Source organism: Camelina sativa, chromosome 17, assembly GCF_000633955.1.
Source record: "Camelina sativa cultivar DH55 chromosome 17, Cs, whole genome shotgun sequence".
NCBI lineage: Eukaryota > Viridiplantae > Streptophyta > Magnoliopsida > Brassicales > Brassicaceae > Camelina > Camelina sativa.
This window is the reverse complement of record NC_025701.1, coordinates 28,207,805-28,229,076: the sequence shown is the minus strand read 5'-3', so window position 1 is coordinate 28,229,076 and position 21,272 is coordinate 28,207,805. Positions and strand designations below refer to the sequence as shown.

Genomic DNA, 21,272 nt, shown 5'->3' with positions numbered 1-21,272 from the left:
TCTTAGTAGTTCAAACTTTTGTGGAGTTTGGTATCATATGTTAAATGGTGATAAAGACAGGTAAGGACCACAGACAAACTGAGTCAGAAAACAAAAGACAAACAAACAAAAAGATAAAACTTAGAGAATGGGTAAGAAAGAAAAAAACCCATAAAAGACCCAAAAACATAATCCAAGTCTGACCAATACGATCGCAAAGATTTGGATCAACTTCGGTGCATGAGGCCAGATCATCAGTACAATGTCTTTGCCCTTTGTACAAAACAAAAAAAAAAATGGGTATGGCCAAACTTCAATAATACACCATGTCTTTTACCCCTTTTCAAATTTCACTACATTTGCTTAAAGACTTAAATAAGTATGTTCATCAGCAGGTAATCTTAAGATTCAACAATATTAAGGTGTATATAGGACAAGACTCAAGAACTTAAGCTAACGAGTCCATACTGACATAAGAAAGAAGTGTCAGTAAAAAATCTTCAAGAGACTTATATAGGAATTGTCTTTGTGTATTCCCATTGAAAAAGTTTATTATAAACCTACCTAAGAAGAGTCCTTTGTCAGTGCCCATTATTCTCCATCCTTCTTAGCCCTTGTCTTCTTCATTGTCTCCTTTTTCTCACTTTAAGATCTTTTTCGTTCTTAGCTCATGACAAGTCACCAAAATATCTAAACTATAAGACCATTACTGTTTTGTGACCTGATAACGCCACTCTCTTCTTCTAATTTGATTTCCTTTCTTAACTCTGCTTCATGTTTTATGCAGATATTATGATTCCGAAGTACCAAGAAGATGTGAAGCAGCCACGAACTTGCGACCTGTGTCTGAACAAACACGCGGTTTGGTACTGTGCATCAGACGATGCTTTCTTGTGCCATGTTTGCGATGAATCAGTCCATTCTGCAAACCATGTGGCGACAAAACACGAGAGAGTTTGGCTTAGAACAAATGAGATACAGAACAATGTGCTCCAAGGAACAACATCACACCCGGTTTGGCACAGCGGGTTCAGAAGAAAAGCAAGAACACCTAGGTCCCGGTGTGAGAAAAAAACACAACAAAAGATAGATGATGAGAGAAGAAGAGAAGACCCTCGTGTTCCCGAGATTGGAGGCGAAGCAATGTTTTTCATACCAGAAGCAAATGATGATGAAGATGATATGACTTCTCTTGTGCCAGAGTTTGAGGGATTCACAGAGATGGGCTTCTTCTTGAGCAACCACAATGGTACTGAAGAATCAACGAAACAATTCAACTTTGAAGATGAAATCGATGCAATGGAGAGTCTGTATAACAATAAAGAAGAAGAAAAAGAAGAAACAGCTAAAACCAATGGAGTTGAAGCATGTCCTGGACAATCTTTGATGAGCTGCAAGAAAGATTATGACAATGTCATTGCGATTTCAGCAAAGACAGAAGAAACTGAAGATTACGAGGATAATGCAAGGCAGGGGAACATGTTACTTAGACTGAATTACGAAAATGTTATAGCAGCTTGGGATAAACAAGAATCTCCAAGAGAAGCAGCAAGAAACCAGACTGAGTTGTTCAACACAAGTAACTTCCAGCTAGTTCCTCCAGTAAGAGCTCTTAGTTAATCTAATGAATTCTTACAAAAATGTTATCATAGAAAAGACTTCTATTGTAATGCTTCTTGATTTCAGGGGATAGAGGAGAAGAGAGTAACCAGCAGAAGTGAGAGAGAAGCTAGAGTTTGGAGATACAGAGATAAAAAGAAGAATCGTTTGTTCGAGAAGAAGATAAGGTATGAGGTTAGAAAGGTTAACGCGGACAAAAGACCGAGAATGAAAGGTCGATTTGTCCGGAGATCTTTAGCCACCGAGTCTTAGGATATCAAATGCTCTCAGTTTCTGCTTTGTGCGAATTCTCTTCAAATAAAAAAGACGACTACAAAGACACGGAAGCTAGTCCAAAGGTACAAAAGCTCGTGTGGAACATACTTCGTTCTTGCAAGAGTTTGATATAGGTTTTAAATGTTATCCCAAACTATAACATGTTTACAACTTTATTCTTAATAAAGTTAATTATTTAAATTTTCATACTAGTAAAAAACTTCTCTTTTGTATTCAAACAGTAACAATTTTTTTTAGAAAAGGTCAAGTGGTAAACACAAATTTAGGCGAATTACGTATATATATAATACTTTGTAAACACAAAAAGGTCAGGTCAGAACAAGACGTTAAACAATGTTTTCTCGGAGCTCGACACTTTCTTCCAGAATGTGTTCGATGATCATCTCAAGTCACCTTGAACTGGGCAATGACAGAGCTGATCAGAAATGAGAAACCCAAGAGTGATGAAGAAAGTGCAAGACGAGATTAGGACAACACTTGGGGACAAGAAACAGAGAATCACAGAGCAAGGTCTAAACCAAACTTAACTACTTCAAGCTCATGGTCAAGGAGACATTTAGATTACATCCAATAGCTCCACTATTACTCCCAAAACTATGGGAAAACCCAGATGTGTTTATCCCTGACAAGTTTCTTGATAGGTCCATAGATTACAGAGGACTAAATTTGAGCTTTTACCATTTGGTTCTGGTAGAAGGATATGTCCAGGGATGACGAAGGGGATCACCACCGTGGAACTGGGACTGTTGAATTTGCTCTGTAGGGAAGAATGTGAAAGACATGACTTGGAGGAGAACAACACTTGAGCTTGTTCCACTTCTTCATCAACGATCATGTTAACAATTTAGTCAATAAGATTTTTATGTTTCTTTGTACTCAAGCTTCTTAAGTAAGCATCTAGTTAATATTATATTGAAATCATTATCTGAAAAACGTAATAAATTCTAACCAGACCATGAGATCCGTTACTATATGTTTGCGTCCGCAGCCCACGTTACCGTGTGAATAAAAGTCTTTATTAGGGATAACACAAGGTCTTTTTTAAGTAATAAAGACTCGCAAAGGTAATATAAGTTATAAATACTCGCAAAAGTAAAGCAGAAAAAATGCAGACGTAGGTGGTGGATGGATTTGGCTTTGATTGCTTCTTCTTTTTTAAAGCTTTGGGCTTGTAGTGGAGGAATCGCTCGGAGCTGAGGTGAGAAACATTCATTAAACATATATGTATGAGAGCAACAACAACCAAACCATAGGTATTTCTGATTAATTGATACATATAAGAGACACCTACCGAGGTGAAATGTGGAGGTAGCAGTAACATCATCAGGCTTGGACAACTATTCCTGTTACAATAAGGTGTAATTATAAAAGAATAATCCAATCTTAAAAAAAAGCAATAAATTCGATAAAACAGAAATTTCCCCAATTGCAAGAGGTATAAATGAAAACAAAGTAGATAATATAATAACCTGTACATCAAATTTAGAGTCAGAACAAGCTCGCAGGGACGCTTTCAAGCCTAGACTATTCTTCATGTCACACTCTGAGGCCAATCTGTATATATATGAATGAACAACCACAACAACCATCACACCAGATCCTATATACATCTACTGCTAATTAGAGAGATTATCAAAATAATTCAAGGGTTGGAGCTAGTAATTAAATCATCAGACGGCTTGGACAACTTTTCCTGTTACAAATAGTTGTAATAAACCAAACAAAAATATAATCAACTCAAACAAAAGCCTAGCAAGATGATTGAATTTTTTTCTCAATTATGTATGCAAAGGTGCTACATATATATATAAAAAAAAAATAATAAATAAAGTAAATCCGCAGATATAACCTGAATATCAAATTTCTCTGCCGATCCCTTCAACTTACGACGTCTCTGATTCTCACGAAGCAACTTCTGACGTTTCTTCTGATTCTCAATACGGATCTGTTGAAGCAGACTGAATCTTGGAATACCATAGTCGCATCTAAGACGAGGTGAACGATGCTCTAAACACCATCTACACACAGTGGTGAATTGACGGTGTGCCAAGGGAACTTTGTTCGATTGAAGACACGACCTTGGACGGTACTTCCCCATGATTATTTCTTATGGTGTGTGTCCGTCTCCTAAACAATTTGGAAACCCTAGCTCTGTTTATATGTATATACACATTTATTTTGGGCCTACTTATACTATTTAATTAAGACTTACTAGATGCAGACCCGCAGTACGTGCGGGATTGATTTAAAAAAACTAAGTTTACTAACATATTTAGAATTTAGTATGTACATGTGGGTTATGTATGTAAACGTCTTTATTAAGAATTTTATTAACATTCATAATCCAAACTCGTACTAAATTAGTATTTGATTTGTTTTTAATTCGGTTTAGATAAAAAGAATGATCAAATTTGTTTTTGTTATCAGTAAAGACAATTATTTTTTAAAAAAATAGTAAGAGAAAGATAGTATGTCTATTTAGGACAGAAAATCCATCATATCCCGCATATGTCATATTTTTCCATCTCAAAACTATAATTTTAATAATAATTTTTCCATTTAAAATTGTATATTTTAGTCTAACAAATAAAATATTCATGAACTATTATAGAACATGGTTTCATATTTTTTTATTTTTTATATTGAACATTTTTATGTTAGGCAAACTGAAAAATATATTACATAATATATTGGAAGCATTAATTCATTTTAATTCTAACATGACCCTGGACTTTATTTTTTTGAAAAAATATATTCTTATCTTGTTCGTCTCCTTTCATCCCGTTTCCATCCCATTATTCTCTTATCATTTCCTCAAAATCATGTTCCCAAAATTTAGCACACAATCACGTAATTGTTTGATTCGAAACAAAATTTAGCATACAATCGCATTCAGTTAACTGGTTTTGGTACATGCTTCTGCAAGATAAGCTGAAGAAAAACAACATATTAAAAATACTGTTGTTTTATTTTAGTTATACATGTTCTTGGACCCTCACATTTATGCAAGTATATGTTATAAGTAAGTTGTAACATACGTTTGTTTCAAACGTATGTATATCTTAATTAAGTTATCATGTATACAAATGATTGAGGTTGAAAGATTGCAATCATCCCAATTATTTTAAAAAATATTAAACACATGCAATGTTCTATTCTCTTCTATCTCTTTTATCCTTATATTGAAAANTAACTTCCAGCTAGTTCCTCCAGTAAGAGCTCTTAGTTAATCTAATGAATTCTTACAAAAATGTTATCATAGAAAAGACTTCTATTGTAATGCTTCTTGATTTCAGGGGATAGAGGAGAAGAGAGTAACCAGCAGAAGTGAGAGAGAAGCTAGAGTTTGGAGATACAGAGATAAAAAGAAGAATCGTTTGTTCGAGAAGAAGATAAGGTATGAGGTTAGAAAGGTTAACGCGGACAAAAGACCGAGAATGAAAGGTCGATTTGTCCGGAGATCTTTAGCCACCGAGTCTTAGGATATCAAATGCTCTCAGTTTCTGCTTTGTGCGAATTCTCTTCAAATAAAAAAGACGACTACAAAGACACGGAAGCTAGTCCAAAGGTACAAAAGCTCGTGTGGAACATACTTCGTTCTTGCAAGAGTTTGATATAGGTTTTAAATGTTATCCCAAACTATAACATGTTTACAACTTTATTCTTAATAAAGTTAATTATTTAAATTTTCATACTAGTAAAAAACTTCTCTTTTGTATTCAAACAGTAACAATTTTTTTTAGAAAAGGTCAAGTGGTAAACACAAATTTAGGCGAATTACGTATATATATAATACTTTGTAAACACAAAAAGGTCAGGTCAGAACAAGACGTTAAACAATGTTTTCTCGGAGCTCGACACTTTCTTCCAGAATGTGTTCGATGATCATCTCAAGTCACCTTGAACTGGGCAATGACAGAGCTGATCAGAAATGAGAAACCCAAGAGTGATGAAGAAAGTGCAAGACGAGATTAGGACAACACTTGGGGACAAGAAACAGAGAATCACAGAGCAAGGTCTAAACCAAACTTAACTACTTCAAGCTCATGGTCAAGGAGACATTTAGATTACATCCAATAGCTCCACTATTACTCCCAAAACTATGGGAAAACCCAGATGTGTTTATCCCTGACAAGTTTCTTGATAGGTCCATAGATTACAGAGGACTAAATTTGAGCTTTTACCATTTGGTTCTGGTAGAAGGATATGTCCAGGGATGACGAAGGGGATCACCACCGTGGAACTGGGACTGTTGAATTTGCTCTGTAGGGAAGAATGTGAAAGACATGACTTGGAGGAGAACAACACTTGAGCTTGTTCCACTTCTTCATCAACGATCATGTTAACAATTTAGTCAATAAGATTTTTATGTTTCTTTGTACTCAAGCTTCTTAAGTAAGCATCTAGTTAATATTATATTGAAATCATTATCTGAAAAACGTAATAAATTCTAACCAGACCATGAGATCCGTTACTATATGTTTGCGTCCGCAGCCCACGTTACCGTGTGAATAAAAGTCTTTATTAGGGATAACACAAGGTCTTTTTTAAGTAATAAAGACTCGCAAAGGTAATATAAGTTATAAATACTCGCAAAAGTAAAGCAGAAAAAATGCAGACGTAGGTGGTGGATGGATTTGGCTTTGATTGCTTCTTCTTTTTTAAAGCTTTGGGCTTGTAGTGGAGGAATCGCTCGGAGCTGAGGTGAGAAACATTCATTAAACATATATGTATGAGAGCAACAACAACCAAACCATAGGTATTTCTGATTAATTGATACATATAAGAGACACCTACCGAGGTGAAATGTGGAGGTAGCAGTAACATCATCAGGCTTGGACAACTATTCCTGTTACAATAAGGTGTAATTATAAAAGAATAATCCAATCTTAAAAAAAAGCAATAAATTCGATAAAACAGAAATTTCCCCAATTGCAAGAGGTATAAATGAAAACAAAGTAGATAATATAATAACCTGTACATCAAATTTAGAGTCAGAACAAGCTCGCAGGGACGCTTTCAAGCCTAGACTATTCTTCATGTCACACTCTGAGGCCAATCTGTATATATATGAATGAACAACCACAACAACCATCACACCAGATCCTATATACATCTACTGCTAATTAGAGAGATTATCAAAATAATTCAAGGGTTGGAGCTAGTAATTAAATCATCAGACGGCTTGGACAACTTTTCCTGTTACAAATAGTTGTAATAAACCAAACAAAAATATAATCAACTCAAACAAAAGCCTAGCAAGATGATTGAATTTTTTTCTCAATTATGTATGCAAAGGTGCTACATATATATATAAAAAAAAAATAATAAATAAAGTAAATCCGCAGATATAACCTGAATATCAAATTTCTCTGCAGATCCCTTCAACTTACGACGTCTCTGATTCTCACGAAGCAACTTCTGACGTTTCTTCTGATTCTCAATACGGATCTGTTGAAGCAGACTGAATCTTGGAATACCATAGTCGCATCTAAGACGAGGTGAACGATGCTCTAAACACCATCTACACACAGTGGTGAATTGACGGTGTGCCAAGGGAACTTTGTTCGATTGAAGACACGACCTTGGACGGTACTTCCCCATGATTATTTCTTATGGTGTGTGTCCGTCTCCTAAACAATTTGGAAACCCTAGCTCTGTTTATATGTATATACACATTTATTTTGGGCCTACTTATACTATTTAATTAAGACTTACTAGATGCAGACCCGCAGTACGTGCGGGATTGATTTAAAAAAACTAAGTTTACTAACATATTTAGAATTTAGTATGTACATGTGGGTTATGTATGTAAACGTCTTTATTAAGAATTTTATTAACATTCATAATCCAAACTCGTACTAAATTAGTATTTGATTTGTTTTTAATTCGGTTTAGATAAAAAGAATGATCAAATTTGTTTTTGTTATCAGTAAAGACAATTATTTTTTAAAAAAATAGTAAGAGAAAGATAGTATGTCTATTTAGGACAGAAAATCCATCATATCCCGCATATGTCATATTTTTCCATCTCAAAACTATAATTTTAATAATAATTTTTCCATTTAAAATTGTATATTTTAGTCTAACAAATAAAATATTCATGAACTATTATAGAACATGGTTTCATATTTTTTTATTTTTTATATTGAACATTTTTATGTTAGGCAAACTGAAAAATATATTACATAATATATTGGAAGCATTAATTCATTTTAATTCTAACATGACCCTGGACTTTATTTTTTTGAAAAAATATATTCTTATCTTGTTCGTCTCCTTTCATCCCGTTTCCATCCCATTATTCTCTTATCATTTCCTCAAAATCATGTTCCCAAAATTTAGCACACAATCACGTAATTGTTTGATTCGAAACAAAATTTAGCATACAATCGCATTCAGTTAACTGGTTTTGGTACATGCTTCTGCAAGATAAGCTGAAGAAAAACAACATATTAAAAATACTGTTGTTTTATTTTAGTTATACATGTTCTTGGACCCTCACATTTATGCAAGTATATGTTATAAGTAAGTTGTAACATACGTTTGTTTCAAACGTATGTATATCTTAATTAAGTTATCATGTATACAAATGATTGAGGTTGAAAGATTGCAATCATCCCAATTATTTTAAAAAATATTAAACACATGCAATGTTCTATTCTCTTCTATCTCTTTTATCCTTATATTGAAAAATTGTATGAAAATTAGTCCAACATGTATATACGGTTTTTATGAGAATATCGTTAATATTTTTATATACACCAACCAAAAAGAAAAACTAAAAATAAACTCAAAGAAGAAAATTAAGTATAAAAGGGTCAGAAACTCTATAACATTGAAGTTCTGAAATTCAATTTAGTTATCCAAATTTTATGATCTTTAATCAAATAATTTGACTAAAATAAATAACAATAGAATTGTTGAGTGTGCTAAATTAAATTTTGAAATATAAAAAATTACAAAAACTCTAATTGGATATATGAAAATTTAGTCGAATAACTGCAAAAGAAAGAAATATATTTGTTAGCCCATGAAATATATTTGTGAAGTGACCTTAATGCAGTGGCCAAAGGTAAACTCTAATTGGATATGTTTGTGCAGTGGCCAAAGGTAAGTCTTTAATGCACAAGACACCATCACACCAGGGATCGAGTCCCGCTCCCTACGAATATAGGGATTAGGCTAATGGGTCGGCCTGTTGCGGCCCAATGGTTGACAAAAAAGAAAAAAAATAGAACCGAACGCAATGTAATTTGAGGTATTAATGATGCCCATTAAGATACAAAGAAGAAAGCTTGATCGGGGAGGGGGGAAGTCATCTTCAACACTGTGAAGATCATCGAGAAATGCAAATCCATGTTAGCTCTGAAAAATATATTTGTTTTGCCTCTTCCAGTTCTATGTAATTTTTGCCACATAGATAAATAACAACCGAGTAGTTCACTGTAAAATTCATTATGATTTGAGAAAATATAAAGAATAAATTAATACCAATAGGCTACGTGTAACAATATAATCAAAGATTGTTTTAAAAGAAACAAAAAAACAAATAATCATGCAGGAAAAGTACACTACTATAATTAATGTATATATAAGTACTAACATAAAAAACAATAACTATTCAAAAAAATCGTAAGAGAAAATCAATTATAACTACTTGATTGTTTTACAACATCCATATTTTAGAAGTTGTACATTTTTTATTTTTATGTTTCACATGTTCTTGAAGAGTTTCAAATATGAAACACTATAAGAAAATGAAAAATAAAAGTCAGAAAATTTAAAACTCGAAATATTGATGCTGGGAAAAATTTTTGTGAATGAAAGAAACTAAAAACTTCGACTTCGACACATCTTATATAGTGATGAAAATTAATATATCTTTCCTAACACAATATATTTTATGATACTAACAAAAGCGATTTTGGTAGTTACTTTAGATTTGTTCATTTAGTTTTGGAATATAGATTTTAGAAAAAAGAATATTGTTTACGACAATATCTCCAAATATATAACCAAATTAAATTTTTATACATATATACAATTTTGAATTTAATTGCTCGATTTTTATAGAAACATTTTTAAATTATTTCTATAAACAAAATTAGATGATTTTGTATATTAGGTAATATTAAAATCAGAAATTATTGTTTCCGGATATATCTCAAAATATATAATCAAATTAAATATGTTTACATATATAAAATTTCGAATTTAATTGCCCAAATCAAATAGTTTACATAAATATCAGAATTATTATTTCCTTAAAATGATTAAACGAAAAACTTGTTTTTTTGAATTTTATTGCAGATGCTTGTTTCGATTCTGTTTGGATACGAGACTATGAAAAACAGCTCCGAACACTTAATACATGATCCGAACAGAATCAATCCGGCTCACAATAGAATCCCCACGTTTTTACCATGAAATTTACTTTAATATCTCTCTCCTATTGTATGCTTTGAAATATATTCAGGGTCATTTTATGTCATATATTCTTAAGTTTTATTTTGTCTTGTAAATAATGCTTCCCTTTTAATAGTATAGATATAAGCATGTTTATTAGGATATCTTAAAACCGAGATATGAAAAGGTCGATTTGCCCGGAGATCTTAACCATCGAGTCTTATTAGGATATCAAATGCTCTCGCCTCTCAGATTCTATTTTGTGCAAGTTCTTGTCATAGAAAATTGACTACTGCAAAGAAACCGAAGCTAGTCCAAAATTAAAATATAAAAGCTCGTGTGGAACATACTTCAGTAAAAAAGACGTGTCAGTAAAAAACCTTCAAGAGACTTATAGGAACTGTCTTTGTCTATTCCCATTGAAAAAGTTTATTATAAAGTTACCTAAGAAGAGTCCTTTGTCAGTGGTAAACACAAAATTAGGCGAATTATGTTATATATTTATCATAATACGTTGTAACTCAATGGTTTGTACTAGTTAGTAGAGTACAAGTGCCGTTGCCGTATCACAAAATAATTAGAATCCCAAAAAAAATATTCATAAACTCTTATAAATCCAATCAGCGGTACCATTAAACCAACTATAATCATCAGGCACTCCTAATAACCCAAAATCATCCATCGGAAAATCTTCTAACTGAAAATCATTCGCCAACTGATTAAACTCACGCAAATCAGCCTCGTCGAAGATATTTGCAACCGTCGATACGATTTGCGCGTGTTGATTAAATCCAAAGGTTTGCTCGTTGCCTGTTGTATAATCCTCTAGGTAGTCCAACTTAAGCTCTTTGAAAATCGAATCAAACTCCGTTGGATTGTTATCTATCCAAATATCATCCGATCCAACGACCGAATCACGAAAAATATCCGAAATCGACGATGTCATTAACGGATCTTCCAACATTTTACAAATCATTCCCTCGTCTTCATCAACGTAACTAGAACAAAATGTCTTCTCAACAGCGTTTATCTTATTTACCTTTTTGCTATTAGTCGGCCGAGTTGGAACCGACGACTTGGTTGATTTAACTTCCTTCTCTTCCCGTTTACTTACACCACACGGCTTGGTTAAATCAACTAGGTCTACCTCCGCTTTACCTAACGCTAATTTTTCATCAAACTCCCTTTTACTTCTCTGGTACGCTTCTGCTGCTGCTTCTTCGGTAGGAAACGTTCCAAGCCACTTCCTCTTCTTCTCAAACGGGTTTCTTATCTCCGCCGCGAATTTCCCCCACGGCCGCCGCCTAACGCCTTTGAATCCCGATGACGTTTTCCGACTCCCGGTTGCTTTGATCCCTGTAGAATTCGAAACGTTCTCGTACCTTTTGATCAGCGTCTGGACACAGATCTTTGAGGTGAAACGTTTCGGTCGTTTTGGCTTCATCTGACGACGGCGAGTACTATTGTTGCCGGTTTTGACTTCATCGTCATCGCTAGAGGAATCAGTGGCGTCTGGATCATTACAGATTACATTAACTGTTTTAATCACGTTGAGATCGATGTCCACTTCTTCTCTGCGACTGATCATTGTTCTCTCTCCGATCTAAACTCCAGAAAGCAGCATGCAGGAGATGAGGAGAATCTTACAATAAGTACAAAAACATATCGAGTTTTGAGTTCGTGATAGAGATATTAAATATATATATATATATATACATAGGAGAACTATTTGAACAAAGAACATAGTTAAGAGATTCATCATCGTACCTTATTGTGTGTTGCGTGGAGAGGAGAGTGTGTGAAAAGATAAAAGGAGCTTATGCGTTTGCAAAGCTAAGGAGGACGAAACATTGAAAACGTTATTAATAATAGCTTATGTAAAATTGATATATTTTCCTTTTGATTTTGTATTTATTTCCTTTTCAGATATGGTTTTAAAAGTAAATCTTTCGTAAATATCGGGAACTATGACTACCCCTTTACCAAAATTAAGAAAATATTATTTTTGAAAACAGGAAATTCGGGAACTCTGATGATTTATAATACTTTTCCTATTTGTTGTTGTCCTAAAAAATATCAAGTTAATATCACACTCTCTAAACTTTCTATTTTCTTAATTTGGGAATTTTAATGAGAGCATTTTTACTACGCATTAATAATTAATTTATTTTCTTCTTTTATTAGTGGACTAGTCAACCATCGAAACGGAGAGAGCACGTAATATTGAGACTATCTAAAATTTCAGAGTTTAATTTTCACTCTTAATTACATTCTTTTGAAAAAATCAAGCTGGTTTCATTCCTGGGAGGAACATTATGGATAATGTAATCATCGCTCATGAGATGATTCATTCACTCAAAAAAAGAAAGCATTAGGCTAATTCGTATATGACTGTCAAGATAGACATCTCAAAAGCTTACGACCACCTAGAATGGAGTTTCATCAGAGAAACAATGCATCACATGGGATTCCATTCCGTTTGGATAAACTGGATAATGCACTATATTGAATCAGTTACAAACCATCCTGACTATAAAACAGTCTTAGTGGAGAAATGGGGTGAGTCACAAGCTCTGTTTTATTCCACCTCTGCAATGCATCGATTCTCTAAAAAATTAAAAGTCCTAAAGCCACATCTGAGAACTATGGGGAAACAAATGATTGGTGCCATCTCTACTCGCACAAAAGCTGCTTACAAGCTCTTGTGTGATCTACAGAAGAAAACGCTAGCGAACCCTTCTTCTAGAGCAGTGAGTGAGGAAGCTGATGCATATGCCAAATGGAAAAGGTTATCGGATATTGAGGAGGTATATCTAAAACAAAAAGCCAAGCTCCATTGGCTGCGCGTTGGAGATCAAAACAATAAAGCCTTTTACACATCGGCCATTCTCAGGGAGGTCAGAAATAATATTCGAGAAATTCTATGTGAGGATGGGAGAGTAGTCAACACTCAAGATAATATAAAGGCTGAAGCAGAGAGATATTTAAAGGAATTCTTGCAACTTTAACCTGCAGATTATGTAGAATGGTCCTTAGAGGATCTGCAAAACTTGATGGAGTTTCGATGTAGTGAGAGTGATAAGAGTTTACTCACCCACGAGGTCACTAAAGAGGAAGTTCGAAGAGTATTATTTGTCATGCCTAGTTACAAATCTCCAGGTCCGGATGGGTTTAATGTTGAGTTTTATAAGGAATCATGGGAGATTGTGGGAGATGACTTCTTGGTCGCCATCCAATCTTTTTACAGAACAGGATTTATGCCCAAAGGAATAAATTCCACCATTTTAGCTCTCATTCCAAAGAAGAAGAAAGCTATAGTCATGAAGGACTACAGACCGATATCATGTTGCAATGTATTGTATAAAGTTGTTTCAAAAATCCTTGCTAACCGACTTAAGATCATCCTCCCAAAGTTCATATTGCCGAATCAGTCTGCTTTTGTCAAAAACAGATTGTTGATGGAAAATGTTTTCCTTGCTACAGAGGTCATTAAGGATTATCACAAAGAATCAGTCTCACCATGATGTGCTATGAAGATCGATATATCAAAAGCTTTTGATTCTGTACAGTGGAGTTTTCTACTCAATATCTTGCGAGCTTTAAACTTCCCCGAGCAGTACATTCACTGGATTCAAACCTGCATCACAACTGCTTCATTCTCTGTCCAGGTTAATGGAGAGTTAGCCGGTTATTTCAATAGCAAGAGAGGTCTTTGTCAAGGCTGCTCACTCAGTCCTTATTTGTTTGTTATTTGCATGAACGTCCTTTCTCATAAATTGGACAAGGCTGCAGGAAACAACGTATTTGGCTACCATCCCCACTGTATAAACATGAAGCTTATCCACCTATGCTTTGCAGACGATTTGCTAGTTTTTGTGGATGGTACAAGTCCTCTGTAACTGGTGTTCTGGAAGTTTTTGATGATTTTGCTACTCATTCGGGCCTCAAAGTCAGTATAGAAAAATCAACAATTTACACGGCTGGTGTAACGATAGAGGATAGAGAGGAGATACTACAGCGCTTCCCTTTCAAATATGGTTCTCTGCCAGTGAGATATCTCAGGTTGCCACTGCTACCAAAACAAATGTCCTCTGCTGATTATCTCCCTCTTTTGGAGACCATTCAGACAAACATCAGATCCTGGACCGCACGAGTGCTCTCTTTCGCAGGGAGGCTATAGCTTATATGTTCGATCATCTTGAGCATTACAAACTTTTGGATTTCAGCTTTCCGTCTACCTAAAGCCTGCATCAGAGAGATTGATCAGATGTGCTCTGCTTTTCTGTGGTCAGGTCCTATGTTGAATGCCAAGAAAACTAAGGTTGCTTGGTCTGAGGTGTGTCTTCTAAAACATGAAGGTGGCTTGGGCCTTTCCTCAATAGAGGAAGCTAACAAGGTTTCTGTTCTTAAACTGATATGGAGACTTCTCTCTGCCAAAGATTCGCTAAGGGTAAATTGGGTAACACGTTACCTCATTCGTAGTGGATCTATCTGGATAGAGAGAGCAAATCCCACTGGTGGATCATGGATTTGGAAAAAACTCTTGAAATATAGAACTGGCAAAGCAGTTTCATAAAGTGGAAGCGCATAATGGGGGAAATACGTCTTTCTTGTTTGATGGCTGGTCCTCCTTGGGTCTTCTCTATGAGTCCTTGGGAGAAAGAGGCTGTATTACCATGGGCATACCATCTTCGAGTACTCTGGCTGAGGCTCTCGCTATGACTAGACGGAGACAACATCGATCGACTCTTCTTAACTCGGTTGAACAGGAAATACAAAATTTTCAGTCCACACGGGATTCAGCTCAATCTGATGTTGCTTTATGGAAAGGTCAGAATAACTAATACCGTAACCTCTCAACAAAAGCTACTTGGCACCATATACATGCGGCTAAACCCACAATGGAGCACCATCGAGCCATCTGGTTTCCCAATACCACACCTAAATATGCGTTCATCACTTGGTTAGTGGCGAAAAACAGGATAGCAACGGGAGAAAGAATCCATAAATGGAATCCTAATGCTCTCACGAGTTGCATATTTTGCAGGCACTCTATGGAGTCTAGAGAACATCTTTTCTTCTCTTGTCCGTTCTCTCAACAAGTGTGGGAGGCACTCGTTAAACGGTTGCTCTTGGAAAAATACTCAACAAACTGGAAGGAAGTCATGGTTTTACTAGCAGGCAACGTATTGGATAAGACAACGAGATTCCTGGTGGGATATGTTTTTCAGAACACCATTCACTCAATATGGAGAGAAAGAAATGATCGACGTCACGGCGAGCACCCTTCGACAGTGGAACGTCTCGTCAAATTTATTGATAAGAATGTTCGTAATCGGGTGAGCACAACCAGGGTGGAGGTCCTACTATTCAAGTGTGGTTTGCAGCAAGACTTAACTAAGAATGCTATTTAAATTTATGTCTCAAAAAAATTAAGAAAAGCTTTGTAACAAGTTTATTTTTTCTTTGAATATAATTTAACATTAGATTCAAAAAAAAAAAAGTGTATTGAATCATTAAGCTTCTCAGTCTTGATAAATGGTAGTCCACGAGGGCAAATAAAACTAGAAAGAGGAATTAGACAAGGTGATCCATTATCTTCTTACCTATTCATAATGTGTGCAGAAGTCCTTAATTACCTCCTACGGAACGCTGAAAGAGACAACAAACCTAAAGGAATGAAAATCAGTACAACTGGTCCGACTTTAAATCATCTCCTTTTTGCCAATGATGCGCTATTCTTCTGTCACGCACATCCAAAATCGTGTTCCACTATAATGAAGGTCCTAAAAACATATGAACGAGTGTCCGGACAAATGGTGAATCTCAACAAGTCGGCAATCACATTCGGTTCTCGGGTACATCAAAGAGTCAAGACGAAGCTAAGGAGAATCCTAAACATTCATAACGATGGAGGTTGTGGAAAGTATCTAGGCCTACCTGAATACATAGGAAGAAAGAAAAAGGAAATTTTCAGTTATAAACTTATATAGTTGATAAGGTGAAACAAAGAACTCAGGGTTGGTCTACAAGGAGACTATCAAAAGTAGGACGAAAGATTTTATTGAAAACAGTGGCTCTTGCTCTTCCAGTTTATACAATGAATTGCTTCAAGCTACCAAAAGGACTCTGCGAGGAAATAAACAACGTTCTAGCGAAGTTTTGGTGGAGTAAAGAAGGAGGAAAAAAATCGATGCATTGGGTCTCATGGCAAAAAATTAGTCTTCCAAAACGAGAAGGAGGTCTGGGATTTAGAGACTTAGAGAGTTTTAACCTGGCTCTATTGGAAAAACAAGTATGGAGAATCTCTCGCAATCCTAATAGCCTATTGGCAAGATTCCTAAAAGGAAGGTACTTTCCTGACTCTAATATTTTCAACGCTGGGCCTGGTTATAAATCCTCTTTTATATTGAAATCGCTTCAAGAAGGTAGAGACCTCCTTAGAAAAGGGATGCGGTTTTTGATAGGTAATGGCACAAACACAAATATATGGGCAGATCCATGGCTACCTACTAATCCTCCTAGACCACCAGTTCGATTAGAGGGAGTAGATACCAACATGACACTAGTTTGTGAATTAATGTTAGAGGGACAATCAGGTTGGAATACAAATTTGTTGAGAATAATAATAGTTGCAGAAGACATTGATATTATTCATCAAATACGTTTGAGTGAGACTACTTCCCCGGATCTGTTAGGATGGCATTACAATGACTCAAAGTATTATACAGTCAAGTCAAGGTATTGGTTAGCGTCTCATAATGCAGATAACAGAGTTCAAGCACCACCGGGTCTTCAAGCACACAAACAAGCCATTTGGAAACTACAAACCGCTTCGAAAATAAAACATTTTCTTTGGCGATTGCTCTCCAAGGCCTTAGCAACTGGTACAGAACTTGTTCATTGCGGAGTGAACATGTCTCCACAATGTAGACGATGTAACCAAGCATTGGAAACCATAGATCACCTGTTCTTTGAGTGTCAACATGTACAAAATTTCTGGAGCATGAACCCAAATCTACATCAACTAGCAAGTATGAACTCCTTCAACGACAAATTCCAGTTAATACTAGATTGCTACAACAATCGAAGTATATCTTTCTTTGAACGCCAATTACCAATTTGGATCCTATGGCGAGTTTAGAAAAGCAGAAATCTCCTTGTCTTTCAAAATAAAGCTTCCAGTTGGCAAGAAGACCTGAGTTCATCAGCAGATGAAGCACAAGAGTGGATTGACATATAACCTGAAAATAATACTCACACACATCATTCAAGACAACAGATTTCCTGATGGACCAGACCACATAAAGAGTATATAAAGTGCAATTATGATTGTTAGTTTCAAAACAATGGAAGATGGACTCAATCAGCATGGATAGCAAGAGACTCTGATGGTTTTTACATTAATGCAGGTAAAAGTATAGGACAAACATGTACAACAGTCCTAGAAGCAGAATTACAAAGCCTCGTTACATCAATGCAGCAAATGTGGATCCGAGGACACACACATGTCATCTTCGAAGGAGACAACGCCCTAGTTTGCAAACTAGCAAAGGAAGAAACCCTTAACTTCACAACTCATAATTGGACATGAGAAGTCATCCATTGGAAACAAAAATTCACAAAAGCAGAATTTGTTTGGAGAAGAAGATGCAACAATAAAGCAGCAGATCGATTGGTGAAGGAACCTATGCATAATCAACGTTTATCTCCTATTCTTATGTTCTTTCTTGTATTATAAACATACTCCATGAAGATCAATTGGTGACAACTTGTCATGTGGGAAGGTTGTTAAAGGGTGGGGACCAGGACTCGAGGAACGTCTGGCGCACCAATAACATAATGGTGGATTTGGATGAATAGTTTTTTTTTCTATAGTGAGGGGTCATGATCGATGCTCTTTTTCAACTTCGGGCCTATGGGGACAAGCTAGCGGTGGACTAATAGATTCAATGGAACGGGTTGTCACAGTAACCCTCTCTAAGGAAACAACTTAATCAATGAAAATAAGCTGTTAAAAAAAAATTACATTCTTTTGAGAAAAAACATTTCTTGTATTTCACACATTTGTAAAAGAGTTGGATATATTAAACACTTTTTTTTTAATAAATCATTAGTTATTTTCAAAAGTCACGAAAAAATTTAATATCGTAACATAAAGTGATCGGATAAAGTTGAATCGAGATTAAAGAAAATTGTCCAGTTTGGTTTCTGGTTCCGGACCTTCCGGTTTGGGTTTTTTCAGAAACATTTAATTTTTGTCATCAAAACAATAGGTTAAACTTTAAAAGAAGACCCGTACAAAAAGAAAATAGACATTACAACAAAGAAATTTAGAAAGAAAACAAAATTAAAAAGATTATTTTTTCCGTCGATCTATCACAATTTCTCATTAGCCGATGTTTCTCCACCATGACCAAGCACCGATCCAATATCTTTCCCTTTCTCACCAGCACCACAATTTTCATCCCTAGATCCAATACAATTCCTCTTCTCATTGATACCATAATTCCCATCCTTAGACGAAACCGGAACTTCAAAACTTGCCATTTCTTTAAGAACATCCCGAAGATTAGAGGCTTCACGTAAACCAAAGCTCACCATCTTACGTTCAATCAATCCTTCCACAAACTTGTATAACCCACTTTTCACTTCCTCTTTCCTACAAAAATCAAGAATTACCTCTTCATGTAAAATATTGATGGCTACATCGAATGCAGAAACTGGCCAGTACTTGTCTCGGAGACGAACACCAGTATCACTCTCTTTCTCCTGGAGTGCACGAGCCTTTTTGAGCTCAGAGCTATACTCGGAGAACTGAGCGTTAAAGGCTCTGATCATAGCCGATTCAGCAACCGTCCTCCCTTTTGCTGCCGCTCGTCTCTTTAGCTTCTCGCTACATTGCACCTCCATAACGGTTTCAGTACCGGCTTTGGTTTTCATCCATTCGCAAACTCTCCGTAGATGTGAAGGAGATTCATCTCGTGACTCGGAGGACAAATCCCTAATGAGTTTGCCTTGGCTAACACGCTATCACGTACGTCTTTGTAAGGAATTGTAGTTAGGACTTGGACATGTTTAACCATTCGGTCAGCTGCTAAATAGACACCGCTGAGCAAATCTGATAGAGTAAAGCGGTCGACTTGTACCTGGTTCTCACGTAGTGGCTCTAAGCATTCTAGGAGCTTCTGGAACTTCTCGTCTTTGGTTTCAAACATAGCTTTGAATTTGGCATCTAACTTGCTTTCTTGACGATGTCCAGAAGCCATGTTGTCAAGTATATTGTTTTTTTTATGTCAAATATGTTGTTGTTTTGGAACATGTAATGAAACTCTTATAAAGTAAATCAGTTGCCGTGAGTGTGTGATAAAAAAACAATAGACGATTCGATTTCTGCATTTACTAGCATGCACGCTGCTTCATTTTCCCATGTAATAGTCGAAAAAACATTATTTAGGTCTTTATTAAGCACGCTGCTTCATTTTCCCATGAGGGATTTACGAAAAGACCGTAACGATTCCATTTAAAGATATTTATAGATTAAATAATCTGTAGTATTTAGTTTTTTTTTCAAACACAATAATGGGATAACAGACGACTATTGCCAACAAATATTTTATTGTTTATCTCCCATTCAAGTGTTTCTATTTGTTTTTTTTATAAGATTTCGTACGAGTGGTGTGTTTTTGTTGATGTCTCTACAACTCTAAAGCGATCAAAGAATGTTCAACGGCCTCAATGATTACTGTAAAAATTGACTTTGGATGGATTTAAAGAAGATTTTCCATATGGAAATGCGTTACGCATGATAAAAATAGTGTTGCCCTCTCAATCCGACTCGGAAATTATCTACAATGTGAAAGGGTAAGTTAGAAGAAAAGGGTACAATATTAGAAGCCAATCTGGTCCATCAGATCTTGATTGTTGGATATGGGCTTAGCCCCCAACATTTACAGAAGCCCAAACAGAAGATCTCAGGAAGATTTGGGCCAGAAGTCTTGGATTCGGCCCAACAGACCGCAGGGGCAAAATGGTCATTTTACAAAGGAACAGAAAAACCCTAGGTTAAGGTCCCACTATAAATACCTGACATCACTGTCAGGGATGGGGATCGGAAATTCTGGGCATTTAGAGAGAGAAGAGCAATTATTTTTGTATTAACTGCGCTTAGCTCCTTAACTGTCATTTTCTGTAAACCCCTCTTCAATTCTACGTTAAATAAAGGACCAGTTCCGATTTATTCCCACACAAATACTCTTATCATTTATATCGCTGATTTCATACATCAACATTGATTTCATGTTCTTTCTCAGGATTATGAGTGTTACGCACTAGAGATGTGAGAGTATAGTTGAGCTAAGATAAAATAAGATTTGGTTTCCAACTTTTCCATTAGTCTCTTTCAGAAATAATGCAAGAACATAAAACAACAAAGGAATTGGAAACTAAAAAAAAGACAAGTAGAAATAAGAAAAGATAACAGTAAGCAATGAATTAACAAAATTTTAAGGAAAACGTGGATGTCCAATAGGGAAAATTCCCAAAAACCTATGCCAACTGTTTTCTTTTTTAGAAATAAAAAAACAAGATTTTTTGGTTTAATATATAAATATTGCTGTTTTTTCTTTGAGTATTTTTTATTTTTGAACACCAATTACTGCTGTTTGCCTGTTTAAGGTTTCTTTCTTTGGGAACGTTACACCCGTTTAGAGCATGTTACAAACCGGTTTAGAACATGTAGAGATTCTTATGTACGATTGCACACAAATGACGCAAAAATTATGCGAGTTAAACTAACACCGCTAAGTTTAACTTAAAAAATAAGATTAACCAGAGAGTCAAGAAAGCACGTTTTTTATTGATCAAGAACAGTTTAAAGATTTCAACTTTGCAAGTGAAATCTAACTTTCGCTGACTGGAAGTTTAGGGATCTTCGAAAGTAAAATTAAGTCTAGATTCTTGAGTCGGGAAGTTGTTGTGTCCTTCTC

The 21,272-nt window shown here is 35.5% G+C and overlaps 4 protein-coding genes and 1 long non-coding RNA gene across 7 annotated transcripts; 2 read left to right on the top strand and 3 right to left on the bottom strand.

The window, feature by feature from the left end:
- Nucleotides 436-2,059, top strand: LOC104758205 (zinc finger protein CONSTANS-LIKE 8-like). Of its 2 annotated transcripts, none has more exons than XM_010481037.2 (2): nt 436-1,581; nt 1,637-1,729. In XM_010481037.2, exons 1-2 carry the CDS (start codon nt 754-756, stop codon nt 1,670-1,672), a joined length of 864 nt encoding a protein of 287 aa, XP_010479339.1. In that variant the 5' UTR covers nt 436-753; the 3' UTR covers nt 1,673-1,729. The 2 variants fall into 2 exon arrangements, with proteins under 2 accessions (XP_010479339.1, XP_010479338.1); XM_010481036.2 differs by having other exon boundaries at nt 450-1,581; nt 1,666-2,059.
- LOC104758207 lies at nt 2,881-3,744 on the bottom strand. 2 transcript variants are annotated; one of them, XR_762644.2, is made up of 4 exons: nt 3,725-3,744; nt 3,345-3,429; nt 3,167-3,218; nt 2,881-3,068 (listed from the first exon to the last, which is right to left on the bottom strand). It is a non-coding gene; the product is annotated as an uncharacterized LOC104758207 (long non-coding RNA). The 2 variants fall into 2 exon arrangements; XR_762643.2 differs by lacking the exon at nt 3,725-3,744 and having other exon boundaries at nt 3,345-3,679.
- LOC104759857 (ethylene-responsive transcription factor ERF117-like) lies at nt 10,883-11,872 on the bottom strand. The gene has a single exon (XM_010482737.1). The coding sequence runs from the start codon at nt 11,870-11,872 to the stop codon at nt 10,883-10,885; it is 990 nt and encodes a 329-aa protein (XP_010481039.1).
- Nucleotides 12,930-15,128, top strand: LOC104759856. The gene is made up of 6 exons (XM_010482736.1): nt 12,930-13,091; nt 13,178-13,181; nt 13,300-13,769; nt 13,854-13,992; nt 14,511-14,734; nt 14,853-15,128. The coding sequence occupies exons 1-6, from the start codon at nt 12,930-12,932 to the stop codon at nt 15,126-15,128; spliced, it is 1,275 nt and encodes a 424-aa protein (XP_010481038.1).
- Nucleotides 18,664-19,227, bottom strand: LOC104759855. The gene has a single exon (XM_010482735.1). The coding sequence runs from the start codon at nt 19,225-19,227 to the stop codon at nt 18,664-18,666; it is 564 nt and encodes a 187-aa protein (XP_010481037.1).